At 39.0% G+C, this 26,551-nt stretch overlaps 1 protein-coding gene across 4 annotated transcripts in view; it reads left to right on the top strand.

Moving 5' to 3' along the window:
- Positions 1-2,962: 2,962 nt before the first annotated feature.
- LOC118225613 (syntaxin-binding protein 5-like) overlaps positions 2,963-26,551 on the top strand; it is a 119,292-nt gene continuing 95,703 nt past the window's right edge. For 2 of the 4 annotated variants that reach the window (XM_035414265.1, XM_035414243.1), the window contains exons 1-2: positions 2,964-3,556; positions 14,765-14,862. In XM_035414265.1, coding sequence (XP_035270156.1) covers positions 3,410-3,556; positions 14,765-14,862 — 245 coding nt within the window. In that variant the 5' untranslated portion in view covers positions 2,964-3,409. Of the gene's footprint in view, positions 3,557-13,539; positions 13,610-14,764; positions 14,863-26,551 lie in introns of all 4 variants that reach the window. The other 2 variants (XM_035414276.1, XM_035414254.1) reach the window with 2 other exon arrangements.

The following is a 26,551-nucleotide window of genomic DNA, read 5'->3' as shown; positions in this document are numbered from 1 at the left end:
CAGAAACATTTCTATTTTTGGTCATGTTTTCTTAACAAAAATGGAAAATTTGGCAAGATGCAACTATCCAGCCTAATCATTGGCTATTTCCAATGAAACCATCAAAATAATCACTTTTCTTCAACTTTAATCAGCTTTACACTAAATGCAATTTCTCACCACATAACATTCCAATCAGGAACATCAAAAGCCAGCATACACAGGGTGGCCCTAGGACCAAGTTTGGGAACCACTGCACTAGAGGAAAGGTTGCAGGGTGACAAAATGTGCACAGCAAATTTCAAGGCAATCTGGCTATTACTTTTCCAGATACTGTACTTTTGGAAATGTAGTGTATGTGGACACCCCTTATAATTAGAGGTTTTGGCTATTTCAGTCACACCCATTGCTAATGGGTGCATAAAATCAAGCACACAGCCATACATATAATCTCCATTGACAACATTGACATTGGGTCATGCTGAAGAGCTCAGTAACTTTCAATGTGGCACTCTCATAGGATTTCACCTTTCCAACAAGTCAGTTTGTCAAATGTATGCCCTGTTAGGGCTGCCCCAGTCAACTGTAAGTGCTGTTATTGTGAAGTGGAAATGTAGCAAGGTAGGAACATATGAAAAGGAATAGGAAGGAGACCATCGCATTCTGAAGTATGTAGCACGTAAAAAGCATCTGTCCTCAGTTGCCAAACTCACAAGAGTTCCAAACTACATCTGAAAACAACTTCAGCACTAAAACTGTTCCTGACGAGTTCCATGAAAAGGGTTTCCATAGCCAAGCAGCCATACACAAGCCTAAAATCACTATGTGCAATGCCAAGCATCGGTTGGAGAGGTGGAAAGCATACTGCCGTTGGACTCTGAAGCAGTGAAAATGCGTTCTCTGGAGGGATGAATCACGCTTCACTATCTGGAAGTCTGCAGGACAAATCTGGGTTTTGCAGTATGTGTAGTGCCAACTGTACTGGAGTGCATAATGCCAACTGTAAAGTTTGGTAGAGGAGAAATAATGGTCTTGCGGCTGTTTTTCATGGTTTGGGCTAGGCCCGTCAGTTCCAGTGAAGGGAAATCTTAATGCTCCAGCATACAATGACATTCTAGAGAATTGTGCGCTTCCAACTTTGTGGCAACAGTTTGGGAAGGCCCTTTTCTGTTTCGTGCACAAAGCAAGGTTCATAAAGAAATGGTCTGCTGTGTTTGGTGGGGAAAAAATTGACTGGCCTAAACAAAGCCCTCATCGCTACCCCATCAAACACCTTGGGATGGAAATGGAATGTTGACTGTGAGCCAGGCCTTATGCCCAACATCAGTGCCCAACCTCAATAATGCTCTTTTGGCTGAATGGAAACAAATTCCCGCAGCCATGTTCTAAAATCTGCTGGAAAGCCTTCCCAGAAGAGTGGAGGCTGTTACAGCAGCAATGGGGGTTCAGCTCCACATTAATGCCTATGGATTTGGAATGAGATATTCAAGGAGTACACTTTGTGGACACCTGAACATCACACCGACATACTTTTGGAAATTTAGTGCGTCACAGATGGACAGACACACGTACGGACGGATGTTGATACATAACCTCCTTGGTGGAGGAAAGAAAACATCAATGATACAGGGTTTTGTCTTTGTGTCAGGGTGTAGTGGGGGGTTAGGACCCAAAAGCAGAGAAATATTCAAAAAACCAAAAGGGGAAAATGCAAACCGAGAATTACTTTTAATAAGAACACAAGACAAAGAACAAAAACAGCCACGCAGGGCAAGTCTCAAAACTGGACTAAGTAAGAGTTCTTGAAATGCAAAACAAGGAAGATCCAGAAAAACATACACAAGCAAAAACAGAACACGGGCAGGGAGGAAAACACTCACGGCAAAAACACTTGAGTCACGAACCGAAACAATCCAATATGCACACAAGAAACCGACAACCGACAACCGACAACCGACAACCGACAACCGACAACCGACAACCGACAACCGACAACCGACAACCGACAACCGACAACCGACAACCGACAACCGACAACCGACAACCGACAACCGACAACCGACAACCGACAGAATCCAGCACCTGAGTCCAGGAGACGGAAACTTAAATAGACAGACACTAACGAGACACAGGAGGGCACCATGAACAATCAGGCCACAGAGAGGGAAGGGAAAACGAGACAACCAGCAAACAATAATTAGACAATTGAAAACAATCATACAATTAAACAGGGGGGAGCAGGACACAAAACAGAAGTGCCGCCATCTGGCGGCCCAACAAGGAAACACAGACACTTTGTTTCAAAACTCACATTAAACTCAGCCACATTTTGTCAAAGGCTTTAAAGTAGGCTACTTTCAACAATGTGCTGTCGACGTTTGTCACAAGCTGACAAAATGAAACAATGGCTAATAGAAAAATACAAATGTTTAATGCTTCACAATTGTGTTAACAAAGTGATAAGTTGGGTTTAAAATGTGTTTATTTCATCAGTTCACATGAATGAAAAAAAGGCCAACTTGAAATACGACTGAATGAATTGATGAAGAAATGAGTGAATGAATCTTTAGTGAACTGAATCAAATGAATTGAGTCCCTGAAATGAATTGAAATGCCCACAACTGATTATAAGCTTGATTGTATGATTGAAAAATCGAAAGATCTCGGATGATCTCATTGAATTGGATATTATTCATGCAACTCTGCTTGTTGCCAAACAATCTGTGAATGCAGATTTTTTCATCTTTATTTCACAATTACAATTGTGCAAAATATAGTCTTATTGTTTTCCTGCTTGGTTGACTGTGACAGGTTAAACCAGTCAGGTATCATTCGCTAAAATATTCAAGCAAGTACAAACCTTTCCCCCATGTTTTAGTGCCAGCTGGCGTAGGATAAATATCTCTGGTTAGTGGGAATTGGGAAAGGATAATCATATTGCGCCTGTACTGAAGCAAACGACGGTTTCTGTCGCGCAGGCCAAGCCACGACGCAAGACTAATTTTACAGGTGCGATACAGCCGCGAAGCACAGATATCCCCGGACAATCAAGCAGCAAAATCGCCTCTCTCACACACATCCATTGCATACATCCGGGTGCTGCTCCCAATGCGCAGACTCTTTTGTACTGCGTTTCCGTGTTAGGTAGGGGAGAAGAGAAGTGCTCACTCCGACAGAGTAGTGACAGTCGTGGATCTCGAATCACTCCAACACCGGGAGGTAGCCTAACAAAAATATAAAATATCTAAAGAAGTCCTCCTCGTGCGGAACCAGAGAGGGGTCGACCACCTTTTGGTCTGGATACTACAACACATTGTCGACATGTGAGATTTACGGAATAAAAAAGAGCGGTGTGCGTATGTGACTGCTTCCCCTGGTCTGTCTGGAAATTTGGTGGTGCGGATTTATTGTAATTAAACCCCAAAGGAAAATGAAGAAGTTTAACTTCAGGAAAGTATTGGACGGACTGACAATGGTCTCCTCCTCCTCTTCTTCCCCCGCATCTCCGCAACCTGGAAACAGGGTGAATGATGTGATTCGGGAGACCCTCCAGTCCGAGCATTTCCAGCTCTGCAAGGTGGGGGGATCAGACTACTGCGTTGTTTTATCTTTATTTAAATAATACATTTGTTTGTGCGCCTCTGTCTTCCTGTTAGTACACGATAAAAGTTAACTAACGTTAGCCCGTGGCTAGCAATGAGGCAGGGTTTGGCCATCTCATCTCTACTTGTCGCTTGCTCGCAGTGTCAGTGTAATGTTGTTAAATGTAACGTCATAAGTAGCTAATGTTAGCTAGCTTTAATCTTAGCCAGATATATAGCTACAGTTGAGGCCAAAAGTTTACATACACCTAGGCTAAAAGACATTCAAACTCAATTTTTCACAACTCCACTCATTTCATGTTACCATACATTTCTTGTGTTAAGTCAATTAGGGTATCTACTATATTTCCTTAAGATGTCATTTCAAAATAATAGCTAAGAGACAGATTTATTTCAGCTTTTATGTGTACTATATCAGATTTTCAGTGGATCAAAAGTTTACATACACTTTGTTAGTATTTAGTTTCATTGCCTTTTAATAATCAAACGCTTGGGTAGCCTTCCACAAGCTTCTCACAATACTTTGCCTGAATTTCTGCCTATTCCTCCTGACAGAACATAACGGTCTTTCAGTTCAGTCCACAGATTTTCTATGGGATTCGGGTCAGGGCTTTGTGATGGGAACTCCAATACTTTCCCTTTGTTGTCTTTAAGCCATTTTGTTACAATTTAGGAGGTATGCTTAGGATCAATGTCCTGCTGGCAGACCCAGTTGTGACCAAGTTTTAACTTTCTGGCTGATGTCTTGAGGTGTTGCTTCAGTATTTATAGATAATCCTCCTTCCTCATGATGCCATCTATTTTCTGAAGTGCACCAGTCCCTTTTCCAGCAAAACACAACATGATGCTGCCACCCCCATGTTTCGCATTTGGGAGTCGGATTAAAAGCCTCATCCTTTGTATGCCACCCTGTGTATGCTGGCTTTTGTTGTTTCTGATTGGAATGTTATGTGGTGAGAATTTGCATTTATTGTGAAGCTGATTAAAGTTGAAGTAAAGTGATTATTTTGATGGTTTTATTGGAAATAGCCAATGATTAGGCTGGATAGTTGCATCTTGCCAAATTTTCTTCAGATTAAAAGCCTCACCCTTCACACTTGCCAGAATTAATGTATGGTAACATGAAATGTGCAGAGTTGAGTATGAATATCTTTAGCCTAGGTGTATGTAAACTCTAGGCCTCAACTGTATCAGGCTTGTCGATTTTAGGCATGTGTCGAGCTAGCAAGCTTGTTGTACAGTGGCCAATTATATTTTTTTAAGAATGGTTATAGAAACAGAAATAACTTTTTTAAAAATTAAATGACAAGCTGCCCTAATAAATGCAATACAGGCTACATTGTCCTAAAATGTCTTTCTTACCATGAAGAATGTCTGACTTGTTTACAATCGGGACAGATGTGACTGCAAGTTAAATCAATGTCTGTTTCCGTCACAGCGCAATTTGGACACAAGCAATATTGGAGGCGCTGTCCTAAAATTTCTCCTCACCGTGAAGAATGCCTGACCCGCAAGCGTAGAAATGTGTTATATAGTTATATAGAGAAATACCATCTTTGGCTAAATGCTGTCACGGCATTTAAATCAAAAATGCAAACCCCCCCCAAAATATAAGGCTGACTGACAATATTATGACTAAACTGGCTCACTTTTTAGTTAATACAACTCACAAGTAACTTAAACATCCAGTAAGCACAAGTGACTTACTACTAGTTCAGTATTTAGGTATCATTTCTGCAGCCTACTTCAGTATTCTTGATGTACTAAAAGTTGCAAAGAAGTTCAAGGATAAGCCTAAGTATATTATCCTGATGTGTGTAATAGTTTAAAAGTGAACTAAGTACACATCCTTTTTTTAGACAGTATGCTATATTAGTGTGCTTATAACACTTTGTAGGGTCCAGCTTGTTAAAGTTCTTTTCAGCCTAAAACTGTTTATGCAAGTAGTAGGCCTATCATATGATGTAATGAAAGACATCCGAGTGCCACTCCATCATAAAATTCAGGGGAGAATCCATAGTTAGTTAGTACATTAGAAAGTGACCCTGTGTCATTTTGGTTAATGAAACTGACTGCACACAGTCAAATACATTATTATTAAATAGATAATATAATAAAATAATATAGAGTACATGGTTCAAAGTTTAAAGAGGTCATTTGTACCAAAATGCGCAAATTAATTGAGTCTCACTCTGTAAACATAAAGGATATATTTATTCTGAGAAACAAATAAGAAATTGTTTTGTATTTTCTTTATTCTGTAGTGATTATATGTACTTCTGATACTAAATGAAACCAGATTTCTTTGTACAATGGCACCCCAGGATATTTACAACACCAGGAAGAAAGTTTGGAGTCGATTGAACAATGCAGTAAAATTTCACATGCGTTTTCCCAAAGGTGGGCCCAAATCGCACCAAACCTCTCCAAATTGGAATATTTTGTTTATCTTTTTTCCCAGGCATATTCCACTTCCAGATGCTAATTCTATTGAAAGTGGTACCCCCTGGAACCCCACAAAACAAATATTCTTTGTTTACCCATTCTGTCTTTTTGACTAAGCCCCGTATTTCAGTCAAATTCTGTCCTTTTGGAGAGCTTCTATATACAAAATGTGTTCAAAATGGTTAGTTAACACACTAAATTCACTTAGAAACAATGAATCCACTTGGTTTTTGCTGTGTGCTCAGATGTGCAATCAGCTGCCAGTCTGCTTGTTAGCAGTAAACCTGATCACAACAGAGTGAGAGCTCACAAGGAGGAAAATGACAAAAATATAATCCCTTTAATCACTACAGCAGTGTCTTTTATGCAAGGCATTTGCTGATAAACAAACAAAGCTCCAATAAAGTGTGCACAGAGCTTCCACTTATGCGCTATGCGAAAGGGTAAGGTGAAAGTAAGTCTGTGCACCGTGGAATAGCTAAGCCATAGTTTCAGTTATAAATACCAAAGTAACCATATACAGTCATTGTTGGTAGCCCGTTGTATATAAGTGTAATAAACCCCTCCGGACTGTCCCGGTTATTAGAAAATAATGTAGGCTACTTCGGTGGTAGTATGGGGTTACAGAAGAAATCATAGGACAGATGGACCGACGACAACGTCGCTTTTTCATACGTCAGTGGGCTAATTTGCCTAATCTTCGCGGGACTTTAGACCGCGGTGGAAACGCAGACAACCATGGGCTGAAGGAACCTTTTAGTTCCTTGAAAAGTAGTTCCTGGGACTAAAAGTTCCGGGTTCTTTTGGTGGAAACGCGGCTTTAGAAGAAAGCTACAAGCTATGTGTGAAAGCTATGTAAATGAGCTCGAAGAACACAGCACTGTATGGTTACTGTAATGTATGCAGGGTTTCCAAGCAGGGGCAAAAGTCACGATGGGTATATCTTAGAGAGGGTTGTAGTAGCTTGCTTTTAGGTCATTTACTCAGCACTGGAATGTCTAATTGAGATAACTGTTTTGCTGTTTCTAAGGTAAGAAGTTGCTTTTTTAGACAAACCGTACTTTTCGAATTTGACATTCTATTTACGTATACTCATTTTCAGATGCACACAAATGCTTTCAGCTCAATGGAAATAACGCATAATGACTTTTGCTAGCCTGTATGCAAAGTACACATTGATTGCTTAGGGATCAGGGGTTGATTTTATTGATGCCAATACCATTATTGTAGTATTCCTAGTTTTTTTAAAAACTTGTTTTGGATAGTTATTGGATTATAATACCATAATCATGAGCCTGGGGTGTCAATTTCATCCCGCCTTTGGGAAAAGGGACTGCCTTGTTATTTCTTTTGTTATTTCTAGTGGTTTTACCAGTTGAGACTTTGAAGCAATTTTTTGCTTCAAAGCGTGAAGAGTGTACGCTTTACAACAGTGTAGGTTTTACAGCAGTGCACATTGAATTAGTGACTGATGCAAGGAATAATTTAAGAGAATGCTATTTTTACACAGTGGCATCTAATTGGGGCTAAAATAAACGAATAGGGGGCATGGTCCAGGAGTCTACACTGGTGTTTCCACACCGTCAATACCTGTATTTTGTAATTATGATTTAAAAATAAATTTAAAGTAAATAAATAAAAGTGAATTTGCAGTGCATCTAGCTAGGATATATAAACATGTAGGCTACATAATTACTGCTTGTAAAATTTCAATTAGGCCTATTTAGGTTGTGTCAAATTTTTGATATTGTTAGTTTTGCATTGGCTGTAAGTGGCGACTGATAATAATGCTCAGCAAATTTGTATTGGGGGCTAACTAACAGCCCCAGCTGTTACTGTGGAAAGGAAATGGCATGGGAAATATAGATTTACAGTTCATCTGTGCTAGATGAATGTAAAATAGTAACATTTGTAAAAATATTGTCCCATTCCTATGCAGCAAAATATTAGGCTACATACTGTACAGAAAAACATAAAACTGTGAATGGTTACGTATTTAGGTTACGTATTTTAGTCAAAATGCCCTTTTTCAATGTGATATCAATGTTTCATATTAAACCATCATAACAGGCAAATTTATATGCTTAATAATGGACAAAAAGTATTTTATTCATTTTCGCAGAGGGTAGGTTTTTGGACCCTTAGATCCCCATACTACTGAAAAGATTCTCACTTGAAAATGATGCAGATGTGAGTTTCATGAATCAGGGCTGTTTATTTGTAGTGAAATATATGATTATGTTATGATTTACTGCAATGCACAACAAACATTTTGGAAAGATTTGGAGACACTAAGGGACACCAGGCCATACTGCTTACTTTTAGCTTCATAGATCTTTAATAGTTCCGCATATCACCCTCAGATTTTGAATACTTGTGGTCATGGAGTTTATGATCTAGTATAGTTTTACCTGCTAAATATATGGATCTATCAGTATTTCATTTCAAACTGAAGGAGAACAGCTTCATTTTTCAGTTTCCACTAAGATAATTGCATTTGTGGCACTTCAATTCAGTCTAAATTATGAATATAATCTAATCTAAGTACTGTAAATAACACACATGTCTTGCTTCATTTACCTTGCCATTTCCAAAGTCTCTGTGATGCTCACATCTGGAGTTATAAAGCCTTATATAGAACACCCCCTTAATTGGCGAGGATAGGCCAGATTTTATTATAAATACCTATGACTAGGTGGCTGTTTCTTTTCCATTAATCACTTGGAGCATCCAGAAGATTATGCTATGTCAATGCAGCAAGAAAATTAGCTGAAAACCTAACTTAAAACACTGAACTAACACAAAAAGTAAAACATGATGAGTACAATTAATTCCTTTAGCAAATATTAAATCCCATGAATAATAAAGCTGAAACAAGGAACTCTTGGTGGCTGGGAGGTGCTCTTTGGTGGGGATAAAAACCATGAATCAAAGAAACAAAACAAGAACGCACTCTGCCTATATAAAATTAAAATGCCTTTCTTATTGTTATGACCAGGTCTGAGGTCAGACTGTAACAGGATGCGTGATAAGGGAAATGAGTGTGGAATGGATAAGGGAAGTGTACTGCAAACCGACCAGTAACTCTGGTCCCAATCTGCCTATCCGAATCTAACTGAAAGCTGGCTAGTCTTTGAAGGGTACTGGGCAGCTTTGAACTATTAGGTTTGGACAATTAGTTGGTATTCTGAAACCAAAAGTCTGTATAGTGTACCCCCAACGGAGAGTTAAAACTGGGAAGACAATAACTAACCAGAGCACTATATGGCGAGCATAGGGCAACACGTGAGCTGAGGTTAAGAACGAGTGAATGGTCAAACACTAAATACAGTCATTACATTACATTACAGGCATTTGGCAGACGCTCTTATCCAGAGCGACGTACAACAAAGTGTATAACCATAACCAGGAACAAGTATGACGAAACCCCTAGAGAGAAGTACCGGTCCAAGTGCAGGGAACAACCGCATAGTTCAACTTGGACCCTGAAGGTTAAACTGATTAACACTAACAACGAGAACGGCAACAACGCAGTCTATGGAAAAAATACAAGTAGTTAAGACAGTTAATGCACCTAAGTCACCTACGAAACAGCTGCCTAGTTACAACCCTAAGCTTACAGTCATTTACAGGGGGGTAGGGAGGGATGGGGAGAGGTGCAGCCTGAAGAGGTGAGTCTTCAGTCGTCGTTTGAAATGGGTCAGTGTCTCAGCTGTTCTGACCTCCACAGGGAGGTCATTCCACCATCGTGGGGCCAGAACAGTCAGGAGACGTGTTCTGGAAGTGCAGGTGCGAAGAGGTGGAGGTGCTAGGCTTCCTGAGGTATCAGAACGGAGGGATCTGGCTGGCATGTAGGGTTTGAATATCTTGTGGAGGTATGCTGGGGCTGATCCCTTGACTGCCTGGTATGCTAGGACCAATGTTTTAAATTTGATGCGAGTCGGCAAACAAAGCAAAGGGGCTTTGCTAGAATTGGAATTGATTAAGAGAGTGAATGGTCAGACACACAGAATAATGGGGCTAACAAAGGGCTAAGGTAAGAATTGAAGGGAACGAATCAGTGGTTATACACAAGATCTAATCAGCAGACAAACCAGAAGGGCTAGATGGGAATTGTAATCAAACAAAAATAGGGTTGAATACACAAATTCAAACCAAGAAATTTCTATACACAACACACCAAGCTGGAGTTTCTAAAAGCCGAGTAACTAGAGACGGAAACAGCCAATCAGATGACAAACTGGAAAAATTAAACACGCAACAGAGACAAATGTAAACAAAACTTATGATGGATTGTAACAATTATATTGGCAGGTTGGAAATACAAACAATAAAATACCCAATGCATTTCAGCCACTTTGCCTTCATCAGGGAGTAAACTAGGGATGCAGAACAATGGTGATAAGTAGGCAAATGATAAGCCTTAATTAGCTACACTTTTCACTTTTGTCTAAATCAATGGCTAGCTAGCGTGTGTGTTAGCTAACATGTTCACCAGTAGAATGAATTAGTCTTGCAAAGAGCACCAGATAGGTGAATAACGCACAGGTATAACAAGCCAAGCATCAATGCAACAGATATTGGGGAAAAAATAGAAATAGAAACAGGGATGTGATCAGTTCCTATTGCTCGTAACGAGGAAGGGTTGCTATGATTCAAGGCCTTAAAGTGCCATGCCATGGGATAGTCCTCATTCCCTCTATGAATAGCATGAAAATATCCAATAAATATGCAATTTCTTTGCAATGGAATGAATGGGAAATAGTTCAGGGTTTGGCAATTCTATGCAGATATACAAAATATGAAATAATGCGCTCTGTATTCAAGCTTTATTAGAAGACAATACAGGACAACTATGTTAAATATGGAGTTTCTCAGTGCCAGCATTGTCACGTACAGTAGGTTGTCCATTTAACAAGCACCCCGTCCTTGCAGTTCATATGCAACTATACCCCTCAAGTGTGACAAATCTGTGAGTTATCCACTGTGATCTCTGGGATGTCAAAGGGTGTGTCACATTGCTTTTCACTCACCTCACCTCCTTTATTCCACTCCCCCTCTACCACTTGTCTCTTACCCAGAAGTATGTGGAGGAAAGGTGGGGAGGAGATTGGTGCAGAAAAGGACGGAATGAGGAAGTGTGAAGAAAATTGGGTTAGCTTATCTGCTTCTCCATTATCAAAGGTGATGGCAACTATTAATGAAATAGCCCTATCATAATCATTATATTTTGCAGATCTCACAAATAGTCCTATAGTCACAGATTTTTACATGTGGTCAGCCCATTTAAAGCTGCAAAATATCTTGTAAGTACAAACATGAACCTGACATGATGAGACACTAATTAATATGTAATCAGAAATATTATATGAAAGAAAATCACAAACATAACAATTTAATGTAGGCTAATTCCTGAATCCTGATGTCTGAACATATGGAGCGCTAATTCAGCTCATATAGGCTACTGTAGTTACACTGACTGAGTACCATGATCCAATCAAATGTTTGTGTGCCCAAAATAATCCACCAAACAGGTTCCAGGAAACACACATGAGATCCCATCGTATGAGTTACTTTGTGAGCATAAAAACTCACCAAAATCTTCACTTTGCTCTTTGGGTAAAGACACTTGTCTACCCAATCAGACGCACAAAGGGCGTCTAATTTATTTAATTATTCATTAAATAAATGAAAAAAAGTTTTGTCTTTGTCTTTGTCTGGTTCCCTTTGTCGAATATTATATTTTGTCTGAAGATCTGAAACCATTCAAATTTGCAATAGTAGAAGAAATCAGGATGGGGAAATACTTTTTCACGGCACTATAAGAACTTATTACAATATTACATTTTGTTTATCTATTGAATATGCATAGGTGATGAGAGAATCTGAAGTACACGACTACCTGTGATTGTATTTGATTTTGTGTTAGGAAGGCCGCTTAATTTAAATGGCACTGACATAGTGATGAGTTGTCAAGCAATTTAGACCTGTTTTCAATGGGCCACCAGCTCTTTTTGCCTACAGCTGGCCATGTGATTTGTAACTACTTAACAGATAAAGCATGGCAATAACAGGGATTCTATTTTCAAAAATCCCAGGGATTTTTTGTACCAGCTAACATCTAGCTAGTGTTTGCTGCAATAGACAATTCTGCTTTCAACTTCACTATGCATCATTACAAGGGAGGCTAGTGCAAGCAGCTTAAAATGATTATGAGCAACTGATGATAATACGTGCTGATACACTAAGATGTTTAGTGAATCCATCTCATGCATCACATCACACACAAATTCTGTGGCATTGTATTGATATTTTTCGCTGTTAATACCACGACTCCTGGACAAAACAACAGAGTTGACCTCCAGTGCAACCATTTTACGTCATCTACCCAAAGTGCATTGCACGTCTGAAATAGTGGTGACCTCTATAGGTCAAAATTTCTATTAAAGGCTGTGTTTTTTTAAATACCTGAAATCCTTTGTGTGGATATTACTACATATTTCCATAGTTGAGGGCATTTACAACATATTAAGCCCAACAAGTCTTAACAGGCAGGATTCCCTTTAGGTTCTGAAGTGTTAGATGGATTTAGCATTGTTATTAGGTAGGATTTCCTTTTAAGAATGAACATATTCGTGTTTATGGCACCACTTTTGAAACTGAAGTTATGTGATACTGGAAGAGCCATATACTGTTTTCTTCCATAGCATGGGATGTTGTGCTACCCCATCGCTCTAGGCGGCTCCCAGCTCATGTGCAGGAGCTTGTCTTCACAAAATACAACTTGGGGAAATTTGAATAAGAGCATAATAGCATAATTTACCTAAACTTATGAGAATCAAACATCCAAGTAAAGTGGGGCTTTAACAGAGTATTGACAAAACATTTTAGCCTTACATTCTGCAGTTTTTAAAATCTCATTAAGAGCTTATTGCATGCAGTTTTTCATAATGAAGATAAGGAACTATTTTTAAATTATAAATGCATTTTTTCAGTTTATAATTGACTTCAGTGTCCCTCAGGTAGGGATGGTGGTGGGGTTCATGCAATTCGTAGTATGCAGTTCAGAGTAAGGTTGAGTTGCTAAGTTTAGATTTATAAAAACAGGAAAACTTGATTTGACTGTTTTTATAAAATGTTTGAATTTGACTGTTTGTTTACCTGATATGGCTTTATAACATATAGGCCTTGGCCTAGGTCATTGTTTGTTAAATCACCTTTAAAAAGCAAATGACCTGTTGTTAAACTGGATTATTATTGATATCATTGTACAACCATGACTTTAATGCTTTAATATCTCAACAATAGCAGTGCCATTGATTATAATGGCAAAACATCTGGGATTTATTACAGTGTTAAACTCCACTCATGTCCTATTTATGCCACACCCACTTCCGGTTATCCAAATACAAATACAAATAATTTTGTTGGTTGAACAAATACAGATACAAGTACAAATAGTGGTATAATACATGGGTAATGTTGCAAATAATGAAATCTTTTATTTTGTAAGCTTTGGCCAAACGGGGATTGCGGAAAACCTTGACATCGATGGAGTTGGAGCAGTGAACATAATGACCACAGTAGGTTTTAAAAAAACGGGAATTGAAGATGAGTGCAGTACAGGCTTGGCAGAGTATCAGAGGAACTCTGTAATTCCTGCACGGAACAGTGAATATGGAATATGTACATAGCCTCAAATTAGAGCTGACAGCGTGCACTTTAACTCTATATTCATTGGTACATTTTAAGTCCAGTGTGTTGGGGTACTGAGCCAAAACAACAAACATTGTCACTGTCCAAATACAGACTGGACTGTATATACTTTGATGCCAATACTGATTTTATTTCACAAGTGATATTTCTTTCCCCAAATCATAGGTGTCACAATTATTCACACCCCTGATTACAGTACTTTGTGTACCCAACATTTGCAACAGTAACACTACCAAGTCTTCTATAGTTTTATAAGATTGGTGAACATATTGGGGATCTTTAACCATTGTGTCAATCAAAATCATTTGGTATGTGCTTAAGTTCAGAGTGTGATACAATTCATCCCTTATAAATTCTGAAAATTCAAAATTATTTTTTTAAACCAAAAAAAGGTGCATAGTTTACCCTGTTGTGTCTTTGTCTAGCCAGTTGGGAGAATTTTACTGTGTGTGGCCATATTATTAATTTCATTATTTTTTCACTGAAAAAAATGATTGGAAGTGTGGATGTCCTGCCTTTCTCTGCTGTCTAGTGTCTAAAGCAATACAGACATCGCTGTAAAATACTGGTTTGCACAGATTGTGAAGAGTGGACTGGGGGTTGGCTGTATTTTCAATGTTTAAAGGAATTTGAACAAAATATGTGACCATTCAACACAAAGTATTCATTTGATATCTGAACCTGTAATTGTTTTAAGTTGGAAATTTAGATTGAGATATACATATTACCCATTAAATTGGAAACTTATTAAGTTTCCATTTTCATTTAATGTATTTGGCAGATGCTCTTACTGTGTTGTTTACATACAATCCATTTATACAGCGGCATATTTACTGAAGTAATTCAGCTTTTCTCTGAAATAATACATGATGTGCTGTTTTCAGGTTTCCTTAAATACTTGTCTCTGTCAAGAATCCAGTTGCTATCTTAATCATATTAACTCATGACTTGGTTAATTGAGAATGAGTAGCTTTCATTTGATTCTGTTTTTCCTGCCATGTCCCTGCCTTCTGAAAATACAGACGGTCCGTCATGGTTTCCCATACCAGCCTTCCTCAATGGCTTTTGACCCTGTACAGAAGATTTTGGCAGTCGGGACTCAGACTGGAGCACTAAGAATGTATCCTTTTCTCATAAAAGTGTTTGAAAAAATTAGGTCAGGTGCTGCTCATTAATGCATGGAGTGACCTCACAGGCATTTAGCCAAGAAGTTTCAGGTAGACTGTTTTTATGGCTTGTTTGTTTGTTTATTTGTGTGTGTGTGTGTGTGTGTGTGTGTGTGTGTGTGTAAGTGAGTGGGTTTGGTTTGTAGGGATGTTAATGATTATCCAGTTAACTGGTTAACAACCGGTCATGCTTAACAATTTACATTTTGCTAGGCCTAATGTTAATTGATATTTAAAATATGTTCAGAACATGCCTAGGAAAGAAAAACCCCACATTACTACCCCTGAACACAAAAGGTTGTAACATAGGCTGCAAGCTGTTATATGGACAGTTCCTCATTGTAACATAAATAAAAATGAAATATCAGGTGTGATATATTGCAAACAACAATACACCACATCAGTCCTATGAGTTAGCTATACATTTCACAACAGGTGGGTATTTACCACAATGGATATATATAATAATTATTTGATATCTAAGCCCACTTTTACCATTTAGAAGCAATTCATTAGTATATGCCTATAACAGTTTTTGAATGAGTGTTCACCTCTTGAGAGCTTATTCAGCTAACAGTTTCTGAAGTGTAAAGCACTTTTAAGGCAAACTTAGCTGTTGGGCACAAAAATGCATTACATACACTGACATTCACAAAGTATGAGATGAGTTAGTAACTAGTAACTGAATGAGTAACTAGCTTTGTCAAGTCTGAATCCTTCCTGAAAGTAAAGTAGCTGTTCAACTGACACAGTAATGTACTTGAGCTCTCAAGGACCATCCTTATGATGGATTTACACCAAAAGCATTTTGTTGCATAGTGTCACAGATGTGTGTCACTGGTACTGAAAATGACAACTTTGCAATTTGTAAGGTGGGCGTTCCCGTCTGGGCCCAGGAGTTCGAAACTTTTTATCTCAATCAGATCCGATCAGATTTTGAAATCCCATATTTTGCGATACAGGATCAGACAACTCAGCCAGATTTTGTCCCGGTATTTCAAAGCAATTCAGAATAGGATCATCCTGATCCAGATTCAGACTTTTCAAGATTACCAGATCCTGATTATCAGTGCTTTAAAGCACTGGGACATTACTGAGAAAGATTACGATTTTCTAACCTTCAAATTATATATAATATTCGGGGGGCTTTAAAGGTGCAATATGTAACTTTTTGAGTGTCAATTTTTATGGCCCTACAAATGTAAGCAACCTTTTCTTTTTTTTTTTTACATCTAAAACTATCTTTTAGCTCTGACAGCTCTTGATACAAGGAACAGCAGTTTAAAAGTGCTAACATTTTTGTATTTGATTTAAAAGCCATAAAAGGTTTGATTGTAAACATTAGCCTAAAGCAAAACAGGCTTGTATTTTGATAAACTTATTATTTGGTTGAATGCACTGTTCTGAGAGGTAGGCTAGGGCCACTGTAAATGTGACAGAAAAAAGTAAATAAAACTTTTGCAACCATTGAGCCTACAAACACTGTATTATTTTAATTTACAAACTCTTACTCTCTTTTTATATTGAAATGTATTTTGAAATGAATTGTATACTATATTTTGTTCTGGTAATCCACTCTAAATCCACCCTTCTACTGGGATCAAGATAATCCTGATTTTTTGGATCAAAATGATCCCAATGTTACAGTTTTGAACTATGCATTTTGAATATTTGATCCAAATTAAAGCTAGGATTCGATTATCTGATCTGATTCCAAAGTGATCACATATAAAAATATGGAAGAATTACAAGCCAATGAAATTGCAGTTTGGCTTTTCACAAAAATGCTAACAATTTCAAAGCTGTTTGACATGAAGTTATGAAACTGGTCATGTATATTGAGTTTGATTGAGACTCCAGCTGTGGGGTTTTAACGTAATCCAACCACATGGTGCTGCAATAGAGATACTGATTAAACGGGTTCACTCAATAGATAACCCCTCTTGCAACCCATCATTTTTTTCATGTCTTGTCCCTATCTAGAAATATCTAGTTTCAGCCTGGATGTGATATGGATTCGTTGTTGGCCCTATTTTAGGAAGGAAAAAATCTTTTTCCTTACAAAAAAAATGTTCACTTGAGTATCTCCAAAACCAAAAGTGTCAGCTCGAGTATATCATCTTACATTGCAAGAATAGGTTGAATGGAATAACCACATCATAGAGCCATGTCAATAGGACATACAATTGCTTTATAATTTTAAAAATATCGGCAGAGTACCTGGCAGAAATATGCTCTGAGAACTGAAAACTTCCTTTTATTTTTTAATTTTGATGACACTAGAACCAATTAAAACAATATAACAATTTTAACAATAATAAATTATTAAATAAAAATACATTTACATTCTATATAACTATGAGATAAAACAAAAAATAAATATATTTATAAATAACTATGCATATAACTACTAATTAGTTTACATAGTAACATTTGTATTTCATTACACAAATTACTTTGTTATTAGAATGAAGTATGGCAGGAAGTGGTAGTTCTATTAATCACTTCGCGCAGTGCCTCTAGTGGTCGGCACACCGGCATGCATAGATTGCTCAATTCAGACATTCCGTATTCCTGCAACCAAATTATGAGTTGAAAACACGAACTCGGTTTTCTAGCTTTATTAGCAGATGATTCAGGACAGCTATGCCCGAATATGGAGTTTTGCAGCACCACCATTGTCACGCTGGTTGTGTATTTACCAAGCACCTCCTCCCTGTAGTCTCATCTGTAAATATATACCCCACGCATGACACACTGGACAATAGTGTCTATCTGGACATACATGGAACCATTCTTTTACCACTAAAAATTAGTATTTCATCATAGCAACAAGTTAAAGCCAACAATAGCCAAAGGTATTTCAGTACAGCTGAAAAACGCTGCTCACTGAACACTGAAATAAACAAGGAATTTAAAAAAATGATACCATGTCATTCTACTGTCAATATCTGCAACTAAATGTAGAATACATATCCAACCTTACCATTGGTTTTACACGTAGAGATGTCCCTTTCGAGACGGAATGGTCATATATTGTCTTGGACAGTCTGTTTGTGAAATATACATGCATTTGTGTTGCCTGGGTACCTACCAATATAGCTGTGCGTAATACCACACATGTTGTTTACGGTCTTGTCATCCTTTGTAGTACAATCTGGCTTGATATACAATTAATCGATCCAATAGGTGACAGAATAATCTTTCTAACGATGTATAATGTTGGAAAATATTATTATTCTGGAGAAATTCTGAGCATGGCTAAGGCATATGTTTTCTGATAGACCTAGCTGATATATTGTTTTCTAAGTTAGAAGTGGGGAACGATAGCATTCATTCTGCCTCTGTCTCTAGCTACTGAATATAGATAAGATTTCATCGTCCAAATGTAAGTGTTACTGCTGAAAATATTTCAGTTATGTATGTTATTTTTGAAATTGAGTGTCTTTAAATAGGCTCGTGGTATTTTTAATGAGGATATTTCACACAGTAATGTAAGCGTTCGTCGGTTCGCTAAGTAGTATTTGTGTTTAATGCACCGGATGTGAGCTCAACTGGAACATTTCCAAAATGTGGTGGACGGTTGAATACTGTTTTAATGTCGTCCCATCCCCATACAAGAAAGCATCACAAACTGTAGAGTACACACCAACCAGGCCTGGAATACCTCTTTCTTTAGCTTGACAGCCTCCCTCACCACTGGAGTCCACCAACGGGTCCTTGGGTTGCTGCCAGGACATGCACCGACCAGCTTTTGAACCTCCGCTTCCGCAATAGAGGTTTTGAACAGGGTCCATTCAGACCCCATGTCCCCAACCTCCTCCAGGATACAGGAAAAGCTCTCTCGGAGGTGAGAGTTGAAATCATTCCGGACGAGCTCTTCTACCAGGAGTTCCCAGCAGACCCTCACTGCACGTTTAGGCCTACCTGGTCTGTCTGACAGCTTCCCCTGCCATCTGATCCAACTCACCACCAGATGGTGACCAGTTGACAACTCTTCACCCGAGTGTCCAAAACAAATGGCCGCAGGTCTGATTAAACAACTACAAAGTTGATCATCGACCTTTGGCCCAAGGTGTCCTGGTACCATGTACACTTATGAACATCCTTGTGTTCGAACATGGTGTTCCTTATGGACAAACCATGACTAGCACAGAAGTCCAATAACATGACACCGCTAGGATTCAGATCCCAATCACGCCCCTCCAAGTTTCCCAGTCATTGTCAATGTGAGCATTGAAGTCTCCCAGAAGTGTCCCATTGAAGTTTCCCAGTGAGCATTGAGGTGTCCCAATGGAGTCAGTAGGTGGGGCCTTTTCCAGCACCCCTCCCACCTTCTCCAAGAAGGCTGAATACTCTGAACTGCTATTAGGCGCATAAGCGCAAATAACAGTCAAAGTTTTCCTCTCTGCCACACACAGTCTTATCTACGCGGCCTTCTCGTCCACTGTCGTAAACTCCCAACGTTCAGAAATAAGAGTTATTCAACGGAGATTAAAGGGAGTCATCCGGGTTCAAGGCATTTAACTTGCGACATTGACATTGACAAAAGACCTCATTAGGAACATGTGTTATGTGCTAATTGGGTCAGTGCCAATTTGGATTGGGCACAATTTTTTTTACTATTAAAAAATCTTGGGACCACACAGGCACTGCACAAATTAACTCCCAGGACTGAATGAACTTTGGTCCGAAAGGTTCAACTGAACCCCAAGACAACAACAGAGGAACTGGTGAAGGAGTTGCAGGCATCATGTACCAAAGTATCTTCATCCATCATTAAGAGAATCCTACATCACCATGGCCTGAAAGGCTGTCACACAAGGAAGAAGCCCCTACTCCAAGACCGGCATAAGAAAGCCAGAATGAACACCATCCCAACTGTGAAGCATGGGGGTGGCAGCATCATGTTGTGGAGTGTTTTGCTGGGAAAGGGACTGGTGCACTTCAGAAAATAGATGGCATCATGAGAAAGGAGGATTATCTAGAAATACTAAAGAAACACCTCAAGACATCAGCTATAAGTTAAAACTTGGTCACAACTGGGTCTTCTTAGCAGGACAATGATCCTAAGCATACCTCCAAAGTCGTAACAAAATGGCTTAAAGACAACAAAGTGAAAGTATTGGAGTGGCCATCACAAAGCCCTGACCTGAATCCCATAGAAAAATTTGTGGACTGAACTGGAAAAGTGTGTCCGAGCAAGGAGGCTCACAAAGCTGACTGAGTTAAACACGTTTCAAAAATTCCGGCAAAGTATTGTGAGAACCTTGTGGAAGGCTACCCCAAGCATTTCATTCAAGTTAAGCAATTAAAAGACAATGCCACCGCATACTAACAAAGTGTATGTAAACTTTTGACCCGCTAAAAATCTGATACAGTACATAGAAGCTGAAATAAATATGTCTCTTAGCTATTACTTTGAAATTCCCTCTTATGGGAATAAAGTAGATACCCTAATTGACTTAACACAGGAAATGTATGGTAACATGAAATGTGTGGCGTTGTGAAAAAATGAGTTTGAATATCTTTAGTCTAGGTATATGTAAACTTTTGGCCTCAACTGTACATGTCTCTGCCTGGAGAACAAATTTGCCTCAGTAAACATCATGTCTGTCATATTGTATTTCCACTGACACAGTGGTACAGGGCACCCCCTTAATGGCTACTGAGTGATTTTGTCACTGATATGCCACTTGGTAAATTGTGTAATATTGGCTTTGTATGCTTGGACCCCATGTATTGCTGCTTGCATCTATATTTAAGGGTCCAAGCAGAAATGCTGCTGGAACCCTATTGTTTTTGTGCTGGTTTTTATTATTATTAGGGGTCTAAGCAGCAAAGCTTCTGGAACCCTATTGTTTTTGTGCTTGTTAGGGGTCCAAGCAGCGAAGCTGGTGGAACCCTATTGTATCTGTTCAGATTATTAGGGGTCCAAGCAGCGAAGCTGGTGGAACCCTATTGTATTTGTTAGGATTATTAGGGGTCCAAGCAGCGAAGCTGGTGGAACCCTATTGTATCTGTTAGGATTATTAGGGGTCCAAGCAGCGAAGCTGGTGGAACCCTATTGTATCTGTTAGGATTATTAGGGGTCCAAGCAGCGAAGCTGGTGGAACCCTATTGTATCTGTTAGGATTATTATTCTTATTATTTTTCTCCGCTAAAAGTGTCTGAGGCTCAGCAACCATAAGTCCTGGAGCAACCAAATTTGGCAGGTGGGTTTCTATGTGCCCCCACTACTCAGGCACTAAAAATCACGTGCGTCGGCCAGATGGTGGCGCTATAACAAAGGGTTTTGCGTAAAATGCCATAACTCCCACACCATAAGTCCGATCAACACAAAACTTCATCAACATATGCATGTGAACGTGCTCTATACCTTTGCCATTGGGAACACCTGTGTCCACCATATTGTTTGCCCGCCATTTTGACTTTTTTGTTGGGGTGTGGCAGTTTTCTCCGCTAAAATGTCTGAGGCTCAGCAACCATAAGTTGTAGACCAACCAAATTTGGTAGGTGCGTTCCTGTGGCCCCCCACTACTCAGGCACTAAAAATCACCCATGTCGGCCAGATGGTGGCGCTATAACAAAGGATTATAATTTAAAAGGTCATAACTCCCACACCGTAAGTCAGATCAACACAAAACTTCATCGACTGATGCATCTGAATGTGCTCTACAACTTTCCTATTGGGAGCACCTATGTCCGCCTAATGGTTTGCACACCATTTGGCCTTTTTCATTAGGTGGGGTGCGGAAAAGCTGGATCTCCAAATCCAAACGATTACGACATCGAGTAAACTTCTTTACGGCAAGCGACAACCATGGCGACGCTAGTTTTTATCAGTGAAAGCACGGTCTGACACTGCCACCTAGCGTGCATGCTAGGAAAGGCGACCAAAAGTTTTTCAGTAAAAGCTTTCTGAGAGGATGAATAATTACTTTTCTTTGGCATGGATCCATTTGAAGACAGTATCGGGTGAGTTCGTTTAGTCTTTGAATCTGTCATTATGCTGAGAAATAGTTAAACCATTTTATTGATAGGTTCTGAGTTTCTGTGCACACGCGCGAAAACACGCTGGTATAATAAAACAATGACGGTAATACATATATAGTCCGCTTCGTTCCGTTGCTACCACAACATAACAGACTATCTTATGTCTACAGCTGCAGTTCTCGCTGCAATTTCAAACATTGAATATTCACAAAAGACGCAATTTATGCTGTACTTTGCCAATGTCTAAATAAATAATACGCTCCGGTAAAGCTTTGAGAGGATGAATAATTACTTTTCTTTGGCATGGATCCATTTGAAGACAGTATCGGGTGAGTTCGTTAAGTCTTTAAATCTGTCATTATGCTGAGAAACAGCTAAACCATTTTATTTATAGGTTCTGAGTTTCTGTGCAAACTCGCGAAAACACGCCGGTCTAATGAAACAATGACGGTAGCCTAATACATATATTGTCCGCTTCGTTCCGTTGCTACCATAACATAATGAGCTACAGCTGCAGTTTCTCGCTGCATTTACTAATATTGAATGTAAACAAAAGACGCAATTTATGCTGTAGTCTGCCAGTGTCTAAATAAATAATACGGTCCATTTGAAGACAATATCGGGTGAGTTCGTTAAGTCTTTAAATCTGTCATTATGGTGAGAAAAAGCTAAACCATTTTATTGGTAGGTTTTGGGTTTCTGTCCAAACGCGCGAAAACACGCTGGTATAATAAAACAATGACGGTAATACATGCATAGTCCGCTTAGTTCCGTTGCTACCATAACATAACAGACTATCTTGTGTCTACAGCTGCAGTTTCTCGCTGCAATTTCTAACATTGAATATTCACAAAAGACGCAATTTATACTGTACTCTGCCAATGTCTACATAAATAATACGCTACGGTAAAGCTTTGAGAGGATGAATCATTACTTTTCTTTGACATGGATCCATTTGAAGACAATAACAGGTGAGTTCGTTTACTCTTTAAATCCGTCATTATGCTGAGAAACAGCTAAACCATTTTATTTATGGGTTCTTAGTTTGTGTGCAAACGCGCGAAAACATGCTGGTATAATGAAATAATAACGGTAGCCTAATACATATATAGTCCGCTTCGTTCCGTTGCTACCATAACATAACGACCTAGAGCTGCAGTTTCTCGCTGCAATTACTAATATTGAATATAAACAAAAGACGCAATTTATGCTGTAGTCTGCCAATGTCTAGATAAATAATACGGTCCGTTTGAAGACAATATCGGGTGAGTTCGTTTAGTCTTTAAATCCGTCATTATGCTGAGAGAAATCGTATTCTCAATTTAATCTCTAAGTTGACTGTAAGCTTAGGGTTGTAACTAGGTAGTTGTTCCGTAGGTGACTTAGTCTTAACTCGTCTTAACTATTGCTTGAATGTTCTCATAGACTGCGTTGTTGCTGTTCTTGTTTGTGTTAGCGTTAATCAGTTTAACCAACTGGGTCCAAGTTCAACTATGCGGATGTTTCCTGCACTTGGAATTGGTATTTCTCTCTAGGGTTTTCGGCACACTAATTCCTGGTTATGGTTATACATTTTGTTGTACGTCGCTCTGGATAAGAGCGTCTGCCAAATGCCTGTAATGTAATGTAATGTAATGCAATATTCCGTAGCAACAAGATAAACCCGACATTAGCCCTAAAATATGCCAATACAGCAGTGAAAAGGCTGCTCACTGAATAACGAAATAAACGAGACAATTAAAAACAAAAATTATACCATGTCATTCTACAGTCAATATCTGGGACTAAACATTTAATAAATATACAATCTTACCATCGGTTTTACGCGTAGAGATGTCCCTTTTGCGAATGAGTGGTTATATATTGTCTTGGATAATCCGTTTGTGAAATGTCGGATATTTTCAAAAATAGCTGTGCGTAATACCACACCTGTTGCTTACGGCGTTGTCGTTCTTCTTAGTCCAATTTGGCTTGATTGACAATTCATTTATTCAGTAGGTGAGAGTATAAGCTTTCTAACGACGTATAACATGTCTGATTTGGCTTTTGGAATAGCGTTTTATAGGTCAGCTTAACCGAAAATTTTCTGATCTGCCAATGTCTACATAAATAAACCGGTAGGCTGCTCTGCGGTCAGCACGCGGGTCGCGAGTTGATATTAAGTCCTTTTTTTAGTTTTTTCTCAATGTCGTCTTTATTATTTGAAATGTGCATTTAGTGTCATTATTCTATCTGTCTCTGTGGCGCTCTGAAATGTGCATTCTCTGCTAAACTGAGCAATGGATTGGAATATGTGTCTGACGTAGTGTTGCACGGTATGCCAAAACTTCAGCACTTTCTGGGTACTTAAAAAAAAAAAAAAAACAGAAAAAAAAAACGGTTTCGTATTTGAATTTCCCGATGTTCGGTAGTTCTGTGTCAAATGTAAAAGCCAGGGAAATGTGTCTCCCGCATTACTGATTTAGAGGATGAAAAGTGTAGTTTGTCAGAATCTTCGCTAGATGGCAGTAGCAACTAAGGTTGCCAAGTGAGGTGACCTGCGCTTGTGCATTCACTTCCCTGATACAGCGCAAGCTTTGACTCAGTTCACTTCAGTAGCAATAGGTGTTCCGATTTGGAAATATTTTATTATAGATAGACGCTGTATTGTTATTAAAATATGCTGTTTTTCAATCTATTTAAAGGTGAAAGACCTGTTTTAAAAATTATTTACTTTACAACTGTTTAATTTTTGAAATATTTTTAACATTTTTCTATTGTTCAGTGTTGTAACACTATAGGCCTATGCATATTAATATGTTGAAGAGGCTTCAACTTAAAGGTTGTTAATGAACCAGGTTGTTCATAAACCATGAATTCGAAAATGAGGTCAACCCTTGTGGACATTACGTTTCTGATCTATTAAGGTAATTTCAGTATCATTAGGTACCGAGTATCTAATTAGCATCGTTTCAGTTTCAAATATCATTTCAGTATTGAGTATCGTAATACTAAACCTGGTATCACTATCAAAGTCAAAATTTTGGTATCGTGACAACACTAGTGTGACACCTTTTTTAGTTGTGGCGCAGAAACGCTGCAGCTGTGCATACACGCCGGACCATCAAAGTGTTACGACATGCCATCTAAGTGTTACGACATAGTAAAGGCCTTGACGGGAAGCGGCCCGGACACATCCATGGCGACGTAACTAAGTCATCCGACAGCGTCTCTTAGCTCAAAATTGGCCGCAAGTCATCAATATTTTATACAATCATCATGATATTCAGTAGATATGTTGGGTGAAGGCATATGATCGTGAGGACACAGCCATTTTAAAATCGCTCCATAGGGGGCGCGATGGTGCCAATGCTTGGACCCCTCCCAACGCCGCTTGCGGCTTTAATTATTCTTATTATTATTTTTTTCCGCTAAAAGTGTCTGAGGCTCAGCAACCGTAAGTCCTGGAGCAACCAACTTTGGCAGGTGGGTTCCTATGGGCCCCCACTACTCAGGCACTAAAAATCACGTATGTCAGACAGATGGTGGCGCTATAACAAAGGGTAACGCGTAAACGCCCATAACTCCCACACCATAAGTTAGATCAACACAAAACTTCATCGACCTATGCATCTCAATGTGCTCTACAACTTTGTCATTGGCCCCACCTTTGTCCGCCATTTTGTTTGCCCGCCATTTAGACTTTTTAGTTGGGGCGTGGCAGTTTTCTCCGCTAAAATGTCTGAGGCTCAGCAACCATAAGTCCTAGAGCAACCAAATTTGGCAGGTGGGTTCCTATGGCCCCCCACTACTCAGGCACTAAAAATCACCTATGTTGGCCAGATGGTGGCGCTATAACAAGAGGGTCATACTTTAAAAGGCCATAACTCCCACACCATAAGTCAGATCAACACAAAACTTCATAGACTGATGCATCTGAATGTGCTCTACAACTTTCCTATTGGGAGCACCTATGTCCGCCATATGGTTTGCACACCATTTGGACTTTTTCATTAGGTGGGGTGCGGAAAAGCTGGATCTCCAAATCCAAACGATTACGACATCGAGTAAACTTCTTTACGGCAAGCGACAACCATGGCGACGCAAGTTTTTAGCAGTGACTAGACGGTCTGACACTGCCACCTAGCGTGCATGCTAGGATAGGCTACCCAAAGTTTCTTACTAAAAGCTTTCTGAGAGGATGAATAATTACTTTTCTTTGGCATGGATCCATTTGAAGACAGTATCGGGTGAGTTCGTTAAGTCTTTAAATCTGTCATTATGGTGAGAAAAAGCTAAACCATTTTATTGGTAGTTTTTGAGTTTCTGTGCAAACGCGCGAAAACACGCTGGTATAATAAAACAATGACGGTAATACATATATAGTCCGCTTTGTTCCGTTGTTAACATAACGACATACAGCTGCAGTTTCTCGCTGCATTTACTAATATTGAATATAAACAAAAGACGCAATTTATGCTGTAAATCGTATCCTCAATTTAATCTCTAAATCGACTGTAAGATTAGGGTTGTGGTATAATAAAACAATGACGATAATACATATATAGTCCGCTTCGTTCCGTTGCTACCATAACATAACGACATACAGCTGCAGTTTCTCGCTGCATTTACTAATATTGAATGTAAACAAAAGACGCAATTTATGCT

The sequence above is a fragment of the Anguilla anguilla genome, chromosome 1, assembly GCF_013347855.1.
Source record: "Anguilla anguilla isolate fAngAng1 chromosome 1, fAngAng1.pri, whole genome shotgun sequence".
Taxonomy (NCBI): domain Eukaryota; kingdom Metazoa; phylum Chordata; class Actinopteri; order Anguilliformes; family Anguillidae; genus Anguilla; species Anguilla anguilla.
The sequence above is the reverse complement of the archived record's forward strand: the minus strand, read 5'-3'. Positions and strand labels throughout refer to the sequence as shown.